This window comes from Eutrigla gurnardus (assembly GCF_963514095.1).
Source record: "Eutrigla gurnardus genome assembly, chromosome: 12".
NCBI classification, from domain to species: Eukaryota; Metazoa; Chordata; class Actinopteri; order Perciformes; family Triglidae; genus Eutrigla; species Eutrigla gurnardus.
Genome location: NC_139926.1, coordinates 9,148,409 through 9,160,081, shown reverse-complemented (window position 1 = coordinate 9,160,081; position 11,673 = coordinate 9,148,409). Strand labels below are relative to the sequence as shown.

The following is an 11,673-nucleotide window of genomic DNA, read 5'->3' as shown; positions in this document are numbered from 1 at the left end:
AAACACAAAACAAAGGAAATAGTATTAATATTAATAATTGTAGTTTGCATTTATAGTAGAAATAAAACAAGAATATAGCCAGGAGCTAATTTTCAGCACAAGTACACAAAATAAAAGTGAATACTAAATACATGTGACTCTTTCCCTTTTCCAAAATTTCAAACAGATGGCAACAATAACAATAAGAAATTATTTTTTCTTCAGTTTAAAAATAAAAATCAGTTCGGGGGCAACATGCCACAATACCAAGCCCATCTAAATGGAACAGGACCATAATTAATGTTATCAATTACACCTGTGTGATTACCTTGTATCAAAATGGCTACTACACATTGAGAAATAAAATGACTACAAAGACACTCAAATGTTTACAAAGAGACACAAACCGACTACAAAGACATGCAGTATGTCTACAAAAAGGGGACAAAACAAATACAAAGAAAACTACAAAAAGACTGAAACATACAGTTAATTAAAAACTGGAGATAATGTACCATATTAATCCATCCATCCATTGTCTATGCTTATCCTGTATTCAGGGTCGCGGGGGGGCTAGAGCCGATCCCAGTTGTCATTGGGCGAAGGTGGGGTTCACCTGGACAGGTCGCCAGTCTATCACAGGGCCGACATGTAGAGACAGACAACCATTCACATTCACATTCACACCTACGGGCAATTTAGAGTCATCAATGAACCTATCCTGCATGTCTTTGGACTGTGGGAGGAAGCCGGAGAGAACCTACGTTCACACGGGGAGAACATACAAACTCCACACAGAAGGAACCCGGGGCCAACCAGGGAATCGAACCCAGGACCCTCTCGCTGTGAGGCGACAGTGCTACCCACTACACCACCGTGCAGCCCTGTACCATATTAATGTTTTTTTAATTGTATTGGAAATAACTGATGTCAGTCACTAATGGTGAGTGTTTAAATTTTTGGCTGCACGGATTATGAGAACATTTACAAATAAGAGAACGATCGCTTCTTCACCACTAGCTGAGATGTCAAAATGCAGCAAATGACCATGAAGGAACAAGAACAACATAAACACTCAGGAAAATGTAAGATGTTCAAAGCCTAACAATGTTTGGTATAATTAAGCACAAAATGCATTTTAAAAGTATAAAAGTAGACATTGTCCTCTCAGATTTCCTTTAATTACAATCATTTTAATTTAATGTCACACATTTGCAAAATAAAGTAATTTAGAAAAGTGGTAAATTCTAAAACATTATCAATCCATGAGTGCAACAGACTTTTATAATTCGGTTATATGTATGTATGTGTGTACATAAAGAACAATGATGGGTCATAAAAACAAAGAATCAACTGTTAAAAGTTAACCCAGATGCTTATTCACAAAAACATGAGAGTACAATGGTTGGCACAAAGTCAGGATCTCTTTAAATACATCTAGAACATAAAAACAATGTCAGAAACTGCAACACAAATCAATGATGAGTCGTTTCTTTAATCAGCTACTAAGACATATTAATAGTACAGTACATGATGTTAACAATCGCATCATGAATACAGCAACATGATTACACCAGTGTATTAAACCGTGTATTAAACCATCAGTTAGTGGAAATAAATGGTGTGATTCTGTGAGAACAGAGATCCATCAAAGGCAGTATATTGTAACTGGAAGCCTCCGGCTGTGACTGAGGCATCAGAGAGGAACTTCAGCGTCATCACGTTTCCTGTAAAACCAAAAACGCCAAAGACAAATGATCAAGAGATCCATATGTGCAACAATGCGGTATAATGATGAGGACAACTCACCTGTACTGATGATATCATCAGGTAAATAATCGCCACAGAATCTGTAAACGAACAGATTTAAGATAGTAAAAATAAAGAAAACGTTGAACTGGTACTTGTATATTTATATATAGTTTCAGTTTGATACATCCTACTTTTCCCCTCACCTGCCAGCGAAGCCAGAGACGTCATCATAGCTGTCGTACACCTCCAGGTAATCTGCCAGACACCCCAAGTCATCCTCCACGTCGAACTCCAGGAAGTGGATGCGGATCCTCTGGCCCAGGCGCACACGGATGTGCCAGTAGCAGATGCTTTCGTCCTGGTACTCCTCAGGGAAGCCGGGAGACTGAATGATCCTCTGCTGGTCTGTCAGCACCCCACCACACTCCTTGGCTGTAAGACACATAAGTGAATGTGATGTCTGAAATAGGCATGTGAAAAACTGCTACCAGCTACTGCTACTGCATCTTCTGTTCAGGAACTTGTGTTATTTACATCAGTCATTCCCAAAGGATGGGTGCTTTATGTTCCCGAGTCATCTGCAGTACACCTGTGAGTCACACGAGGGAACCTGAATGTTCATATTTTCCTAATTGTAGACTACTTGTAATGTTGAACTTAATACGACACATCCTTTTACAAATTCACTCTTGTGGGTCTCTGGAAAAAGAAAAAAAGGTAAAGTCAGATTTCCATAATCAATGCACAACCTGGATGTGTTTGTGTCAATCACAGTGCATACTTGCATACCGGTTACCTACGTGTTATCAGAAAGTAAGAATGCAAAGAAAGATCATCGTGACCTTCGCATACCAGAGCGTACGTGTAACTCGGCTCAGTGAGTGTTGGTTAGTGAAGGAACGTCTTTGATTTGCCTTGTTGCTGAAATGTGCTTTAGAAATCAACTGGCCTTGCCTCACAAAAAAATGTGCTCATTGCACTGAAGGCATTACATTGGAAATGTGTCAAACACACACAAACCAACGAGACATTTTACATGGCTGCAGTAAAAGGCAGCTCCAGACCATGGTCAGCCGAGGACATGTGAATACATACTCGGGTGAAAGGACCACCTTAAAGTCCCCCTGTGTGCTCCTTTAATCAGCTGGTGGGATTGTGAAGGGTTTTGGGTTGAGGGGGGTAGGTCTCTTGCGTGTGAGCTCTAAATGAATTCAGAACAGGAAAATGAAAATTGTTGTTGAATGAAGGAAATGAAACACACATGTTGTGGCCGGTGACAATGACATCAAAAGCTCTTCCAGTGGAGGTCCGGCAGCGAGAAGAATGTAATCTTGTTTGACGTTGTTTCTCAGATGCGGATCATTAAAAACAAAGCATCCATCACTGGGGCTCAAGCAAAACAAATATGTCTGATGTAGACACCGAGACGGCTTCACTGAGCAGAGAGTGATAGAATAATAAAATACATTAGGCCATGCCTCCATAGGATGAGTGACTATCTCGTCTAACAATACACCGCATAACCACAAAGTCTGAAATGTAAATTGTTGGGAAAATAGAGAAATTACGTTTAAATTCAAGCAAATTTTTTGGAGCAGTTTGAAAATGTTTCATGAATTTTACCTGTTTTGAGGGGAACAAATCAGTTTATAAACTTGGCCTGAGCCAATGTTATCATATCTTAGCACATATCTGTAACGGTATGTACAGTATATCAGCCATAGACCATAAGAATTGGACGTAGTCACCGTGACATCATCCACTGGTTTATGGAATACGGTTTTGAAGCCTTGAATTTGGCATTTTTGCCGTCGTCATCTTAATTTTTGCCATCGTCATCTTGATTTTTTAGAAGCTCATATCTACAAACAGAGTGGGTCTTCTTCACAGAGACAGCTGCCCTGTTTCTACAGTAGCCCGGAATGGACAAACCAAACCTTGGCTGGGCCATTCGCATTTTCCTGTTTTCATGTCAACCTCCAATTGGTTCCCCTACACACTTGGCACACAGGATAAGTTAAACACGGACAACTTTCAGACCGGACAACTCGTGGTAGCGACCTGTCAATCACAAGGTAGCCATGCCCTAAAGCATACCCTGCTTCAACTCATGTTGACAATGTTTACTGAGGCGATAAATCAAGCGAGAAGTAGGGTCATTTCTCATAGACTTCCTTTCAATAAGACTTTTTTTTACAAGCAGAGAGGTCGCCCCCTGATGGCCAATAGGCCAATATGGCCTTTTCAGAAGGGGGCTGCCTGTTGTTAGCCAAAAATATATCAGAAATGAGTGTTGCAATTACATAGTTTATGTAATTTTACATAGTAGTACATCACAGGGCCGACATGTAGAGACAGACAACCATTCACACATTCACGGTAATTTAGAGTCATTAATACATGTCTTTGGACTGTGGGAGGAAGCCGGAGAACCCGGAGAGAACCCACGCACGGGAGAACATGCAAACTCCATACAGTGTATTAATTACAATTCTTTAATAAATTTAAAGTCGTTCCTCCGCCCACCGGTGCCCATTGAACTTCCACCCTTCACCGCCCCATCAGCAGCTGGTTCCTTTTCACAACACTATACATTAAAAACTTTTAGACATTGTTAGAGTTGTTTCTGGGTCCAACTAAAACAAGCCCCCACACTTTTAGCTCATTGTTTTGTTTGTGTTGGTTCACTCTCACAGCTGTCATAGTTGTTGCTCTAAAACCACCAGTACACTTCCTGCTCAGCATCACTGCGGCGTCCAACCTTACAAATTGAAGCCATGTAGTTCCCTGATAAAAGATAGGGCTTTTTTGTAATTTTGTGACTAAAAGGACGCAAGATGTGAACAAAAACACAATAAAAACAAATCACCACCGATTGTAAAATCGTAATGGGGTTGACGTTACACTGAATCATTCAGACGTGGTGGTTTTTAAGACCACTGACTCACTGGGGCAGTCTGTGTGTCAGTTAACTCTTACTCAGTTACTCCACTGACATCTTATCCACACTGAGGTTCTCACGTCCTCCAGGTTTATTCCTGGTCCCATCATGATAACTCACAGGGTGGGACAGAGATTGTGGCTTTAGAATCAAGAACTCCCTCCCACTGTGTTGGTCACTTCTCCATATCATTACTCACATTTGACGTGAAACATCCTGAGTGAGTCTGTGCAGCCTCAGACTTGATGACTATTTTTAAACCGTGGGCTCGAGTCCCCCCACTGGGACTCTGACATTTAACCACAGACATGCAGTCATCACTTACTCTTTAAACCACACCGTTTCTTTCAAACCATTCAGATATTTTACTTAAGATATTTTTCTTTTAACCTCCTTATAAATACTGTTGCAAGCAAAAGTCCTGTATTTGAAATTGTACTAAACATTCAGTAAACATTCAGAAATATTGGCATTAAAGCGCACTGCATAAATCAATAGTTTTCTTTATTAACATGAAATTGAATGCCCCGGTTTTAATGTGAAACCTGCACCCATAGATAAGGGAACTAGGAGACATCTGTGAAGTCTGTTTCCATGAATGAAAACTAATGTTTGTGTATCCAACCCATGATTTGTTACCACCCCAAAATGTAATGTTTTTTTTTTCTGTAATCCTGCAAATAGACAAACCAACCAGTGAACCGAACCAAAAAGTTCACAATTACTCAACTCGACATCTTTAGCGATCTTCTGTGCTCTTTAAGCACATTGTTTGGTTTTATGGCCGAGTTTGCTATAATTCATAACATATTAGCCATTACAAGTTTTTTTAAGTTTAATGTCGGGGCGGTGTGTTTGTCAGCTTTTATTGTTTTAGTTTAGTAGGGCAAAATGTGAAGTACTTATTATTCAGAATGTCCTTCCAGAGTTTTAGAAACAGCAATGAATCATATTATTTGAGTTTTAATTATTTGTTTAGCACGTAAAATCACAGCTTGTTAAGTAAACATGAAAAACCAGAAAACCAGAAAACCAGAAAACCAAAACAAGAAAACCAAAACAATCAGCAGAAATGAACTGCAGCCAGTGATACATCTCTGTGGGTTTATCATGTATGAATCTACATAAAATAAAAGTATAAATCTATTATGTACAGTACTTCAGTAAATGTGCTGAAGCCAGCGTTTTCTACCATGTATTAAACCTGTACTTACAGTTTGGGTTGTAGCAGTACACATCCCATCTCTCACTTTTGTTCCGCCTGCGTCCGTAGTCGACGATGCCAACCTTCCCAAAACCACAGTTGGCGCCAGCTTTGACGATGGGATAGCCAACATGTCCTCTGTCAAACCAGCCAGCAGCACACACATGGAAACCTGAACAAGAGCAGAACAATACTGGACAATAAACTACTGTATTCTGCCAGCCAACCACAGAGACTCTTTCTTTCAACTCAGGAGTCAAACCCTGGATAAGAGTTTGTTTTTCTGCTGTTCTTTTTTGTTATTCGTGGCGCCTCAAAGTTAAGAGGTTTAAACAGCAGACGCTCAGCCAAAACAGGCCAGATAAAAGCAGGACCTCCCAGGTCGACCGGCTGTGGGGAAACTCAACGGTAGCCGCTGACGAGGAGAGTTCATCGAGTGACTAGAATCAATCTCTGGACCGAGGGAACGCTGATGTTACCCACCCAAGAAGGTGTTAACAGGCTTTTACTATACTCCGGGGGGGGGGCTAAAACCTGGCACGGAGTCATGAAACAGTAAAGTTTTCGTGACCTTTTACCCTATGACCATATGAGGCCGATTTTCTGCATGCTGTTGTACATCAGACATGATGTTTAATGCCTCTCATGTTTCACTTGGCATGGCTATGATGAAAGAGTCTGTCACGTGAGTCGCAGCGAACCTATTTCACGAGCCGCCTCCAGTTGTTCATAGGTGGCCAGCGCCCCGCCCTCGTATTTGCAGACCGCCTTGGCCTCTTTATACGTCAGCTGGTATCTCCCTCTGCGTGATTCCCGGTGGTAAACTCCAGCTGCTTGTTCTGTTAAAGAGAGAGAGAACAAAAAAAAGTTGCTACCACTGTCTGAAGCCGAGAGCGGAACCGTTGTGTGGTGCAACCTCAGCGATCTGCACTGGTGGAATGTGACTAAGTACTGAGAAAATTGCACTTTACTTGGGTATTTCCATTTTACTGTATGTCAGTTTATACTACTCCACTACATCTCAGGGGTGAATATTGTGCTCCACTACATCTGTCTGACAACTTTAGTTACTTTCCAGATGACAGTTTTTCATCCCCTCCTGTCCGGTGAAAACCACCTATCCTCCTACTTCTTCAGCTAAATCACTATGTTAAAAGCCTCTTGGATCAGCTGAAAAATGCATCATCACAAATCTGAAAACGGGGATTTTCTGCACTTATGAAAAAAAAGTGGTTTTCACAGAATAGCAACGCTTCAAACATATGATGGTCTTAGAGAATATGATGAATCGCCGTAGAGGAGTTAGAAACTAAGACATCCATGCAGAAACATCTTAACAGGAAAAACCCTGAGAGGGAACTTTTCTACTGCACAATGAATACTGATGATGCTCATACTTAATTAAGGTGTTTTAGGGCTTCATCTCTACCCGCAGAGCCACAGCCAAGCAGGGGACACATTTTTAGCGAAAGGGTGAAGGTCAAATTGAGCTAAACATCAAACAAGGAGAGGATATAAATGTGTGACATTTTTCCAGATTTTGAATGTTCACCAAACAATTTGGTCACTTTGCTCCCTGGTCTCATCGGCGGGGATTCATGTGCTGATCCTGTTTTGTCTTTGGGTATGCATGACTGCAAAACCGGGCAGAAACAGCTCAGAAATTAGCCTCAAATTGAAAGTGTTAATCTGTTTAACCTGCTTGATGAATGCTTTTCTACACTAATTAAACGTTTGTGCTCACAGCTACAGGAACCCGCTGACTTCTAACCCCTTCAGGTTCTGTTACGGTGATCGACTTTTCAAAAGAAATCCCCCCCAAAAAAACCTGTAATAGAGGACAGACGTTGCATGAATATTACAGACTTCAGGAACCCATTATCTGTTAGCTCCCCTCCCTCCTCATAAAAACAGAAAGAATGGGGTTCAGAAAGTGAGAGTCAAAGGTGAACATGAGTGACCTTTGCAGCTTGTATGACTTGTTTCACACAGCTGTGATGTCATAAGCATTTCAGCGGCTAATTCCAGTATATTGCCGTATAAATCAGCTGAACAATCTTTTTCTTACGACTCTAATCTGTTTGCAGTTTGGAGGGCCCTGGGGTGAAGTCATTCCTGGCCCCATGCTGTTTGGCACAAGGGAAAGCTGCTGGACTGGTGTGTTGCTTTAATTGCTCCGTGTTACTCCTCATCATGTGCCTTTTATGTGAGGATCTGTTGTTACTTGCAAAAACGAACAGGAAAAAAGTGTGAAGTGCGAAAAGTGTGTTACTGGTCGAACTTCAAACTGAACTGTGATGAATAATAATTGGGAAAAAATGATTATACTGGTTTTGATAATTAGTAAAACAGGAAGTCGTCGTGTCTAGTAATCCGTTATAACACTGAGTTTAATATAATTGGTTACACGATCATTTGCGCATTTAACTTCAACACAGGGGGGTTAAATTACACGCGGTCCATAAAAAAGTAGTCCCTTATTATGTCCCTCCGTAGGCGGTATTATTTTTCCAGCGACATTTACTATGACAGCAAGAAAGACGGTTGCTCACCCAGCCATATTGAGTTATGAAATATTCCGTCTTTGTAGCCCCACGCCTGCGCCTCTTTCAGCAGGAACCCGAGCGTCCCGAGGAGAGCGAAGAAGCGCATCCTGCAGCTCTCAGTGCGCAGCTGCTCTCTCCAGATGTTTCCAGGAGCTCTGCCCTCTGCTGCTGCCTTTATATAGGGAGCTGACTGCTGCTGCTGCTGCCCCCCCAACACCAGAGGCAAGCTACCAGTTTCACTCAAGTAAGTTCCGTTTCGGATCACTGAGACGGTTATTTACATGTAGTTCTGTTCCTTTTAATAATATTGTACATTTATGTTACAGATAGGGGTCTGTGTCATACTTTTACGACATTATAAGTCATAAATACGGCTGCTTCCCGGAGAAGAAAGTCCAGTAATTCTGAGATGTCAACTTTCCTGGATGTTGCTATAAATCCACCACACAATTACTTTTTGAGTTTTAAAAAAGAGTTACCCGAAAAAGAGTGAAAATTAAATTTAAAGACAGCAGAAGCTGCATCTTACAATCATCAACAATTAAACTTTCTGAAAACAACTCTTCTTTACAGAGGGCACCTTTACATTAAATCATTTTTCATTTTTTGGCTACTTTAAGGCAGAGTAGGTAAATTAGAAAAACCACAGAGACTTTGACTTTGAAAGCATCGTCAAACCGACAAAGTCCCGCCCCCTTGGTTCAGACCTCTGTTCAAAGCCACTCCCCCCAAACGCCAAACAAGTGCTCAAGATCGGCAGAGTAATAATAATCAGGAAGTAAGCAATGACTGACAGACAAGCTGTCCAATTATTTTCTCCAGCCTGACTTTTTGGATTGGGCGGGGTTTTTACAGTCCTGCCACGGCCACAGATTACATTTTAAAAATGTTTTTATGTCAGAGAATTTTCTCATTGCTACCTGCACTTTATGAGGATTTCAAGTAATGTAACAGAAAGCGTTTCTGAATAGAATCACCTACTCAACCTTTAAATGTTCTGTAACGGCATTCATCGTTTTTTGAACACTAGAGGGCAGAAGAACTCCACACCATGTTGAAAAACAAACAATCTTGTCGTAGCTAGAGACCATCTTGCGATTCGAGCAATAAATGACAATCGCCAATTCTCAGCGAGACGCAGCCAACAAACCCAATTACATTTAGGACAAACATCATTGCTGGGCTTAAACTAATTGCATAAAAGTTTAAAAGTAAAATGTAACCAATGAAACATACGTATGGAAAACTCGTAACTTTGAAGTAACTCAACAACACTTGGTTTAAAGCCCTGTGTTTGTTTTTACGATCTTTATACTATGTCACTCTCCCGAAGAATGTTCTCTGAGCGCTTAATAACGACGTGGATTGGTTTAGATTGTAGTCACTTGAAAGCCCAGGGAATGACACAGTAATGACAGTATGGTGTATTAAAGTTGATAACTAAGTCCTGTAGGGTTGACCATACATCTCTATGGAAGAATTTATCTGCCTGGTCACTTTCAGTCTATTTTGATTGATACATTGATTCTTGTGACTAGAATATCTGCTATTGGATATGAATAGTGTAATACACTGTCATTTGGCAGTACTAATCTCAATTCATTACATCTTTTTTGAAAACTATACATTTTATGGGTGTGTCCAGTGAGCAAAATCTCTCTTGAACGCGTGGGATGAGATCAGGTATGATGTATAATTTTTGTTTATAATCAAAATGTCTTTAAAGCATGTCATAATATGAAGAGAGGTTTTTCTAATCATCGCCAGTCTAACCTATTTTGTTTGAGGTTGGATGAAACATTTGTAAGAGAGACATTTGACATAACATATTTACTATAATATAGATTCATATAGCTATGTATTAATATATACACACACAACATAAAGACAGCAGCCTTTTCATTCATTGTCTCTCTACAGTCTCTCGGCCTCAGGACAATCAGGCTGCAGCATCTGCAATGAAACAATAAGTCTAATATTATTTTTAAAGCAGGGGTAGAAAATGGTAAAGATGACAGGGTTTAGACAGTCGTTAAAAAACATCAGAAAAATCAGAGGCCTCGGTTGAAGACATCGCAGCCTGTGAGCTAAATGGAAGGTAACGCATCACAAACACACTATAAGAACACCAAGTGTCCTGACTGCTTTTATCTCGGATTTTCACGCCTTTCTTTCACTTTTTCATGCAGGAATTCCCTGAGTGATATCGTCAGTCCATTTTATGTCATTGTGGTAATATTGATATTGCCACACAGGCCACAGATGGACTGGTGTTGCAGAGTAAAAGGAGCAGAGCACCATGTGTGGGGTTTTTCCAGATGTTGTGTGTCTCCCACAGCTTCGATACTGGAGTACACCACCAAGAAAAAACACAGTCAGAGTTGAATTAAGGACTGTGTTCTGTCAGCAGTTTGGTAATAGATAATGTAAGTTTCCTAACAGCAACCCAGTTTGTTGATATTATTTTTCTTCAACTAAACAAGCATTATACAACATTCAGAGCATTAATAAAGCAGCAAAGAACTATTGGCTTAGTACAGTTATAGTGTTAATCGGCCCCTAAAGATTAGGCAGTTTTATGCTCCCTAATCTTGTTTTATGCACTTTTATGGCTCAGATGTATCAGTTTGCAAATGCACACAGCAACAATTAAACTACTGACCAACAACTAAAATAAATGGATGAAATACATCAGTGGGATAAGTATTTCTTTTGAATGTTTTCCTTTTCAACGGTAAAATAAAAGTTTTTATAAAAGCTGCTTGAATGAATATATTTAGATTAACAATGGATTAAATGTATAATTTGAAATGAGCAGCTCGTGGTGGCGAACAGACAGAGTATCACTCAATTCTGCACTTCTCCTTAGCCTTACAAGCATCCTTCAACTCATTAGTTTTGTTTTATAGCCCGCAACTTAACTTGCTTTGGCTCAGTATCATCAACGTTGGTCCAAAGGAGCTATTTTCACCTCCAAAAGCTCTGATAAACCCACTGTACACTACATGCTCAGAGCCAAACAGCAGGCAGACACAACAATGTGTAATGCATAATACATTTACATTTTAAATAAAGTGCATTTAAACATATAGACACTGAATTTGTTGCTGCAATCTGTTTTTCAGGAGCCTTGGTAAATTATATGATTCCCCAGGTGCAACGGGATATTTCCCTTCCTCAGAATCCCAGGTTAAGGTGAGAGGGCACACAGACACACACACACACACCAATGGCTGCTGGGTAAAATCGTT

The 11,673-nt window shown here is 40.4% G+C and overlaps 1 protein-coding gene across 1 annotated transcript; it reads right to left on the bottom strand.

Moving 5' to 3' along the window:
* Positions 1-1,335: 1,335 nt before the first annotated feature.
* On the bottom strand, positions 1,336-8,616 carry tnfaip6 (tumor necrosis factor, alpha-induced protein 6). Its single transcript, XM_084022505.1, has 6 exons — positions 8,429-8,616; positions 6,578-6,715; positions 5,887-6,048; positions 1,935-2,163; positions 1,789-1,829; positions 1,336-1,706 (listed from the first exon to the last, which is right to left on the bottom strand). Exons 1-6 carry the CDS (start codon positions 8,526-8,528, stop codon positions 1,585-1,587), a joined length of 792 nt encoding a protein of 263 aa, XP_083878631.1. The 5' UTR covers positions 8,529-8,616; the 3' UTR covers positions 1,336-1,584.
* Positions 8,617-11,673: the final 3,057 nt, after the last annotated feature.

What these genes read in the sequence shown, in the direction of transcription:
- tnfaip6 (XM_084022505.1), bottom strand. Translation starts at nt 8,528, where the DNA reads ATGCGCTTCTTCGCTCTCCTCGGGACGCTCGGGTTCCTGCTGAAAGAG. An exon ending in TCATAACTCAATATGGCTGG is followed by an intron (nt 6,716 to 8,428) that starts GTGAGCAACCGT and finishes TCTCTTTAACAG; the next exon opens with AACAAGCAGCTGGAGTTTAC. An exon ending in GGAGGCGGCTCGTGAAATAG is followed by an intron (nt 6,049 to 6,577) that starts GTTCGCTGCGAC and finishes GCTCTTGTTCAG; the next exon opens with GTTTCCATGTGTGTGCTGCT.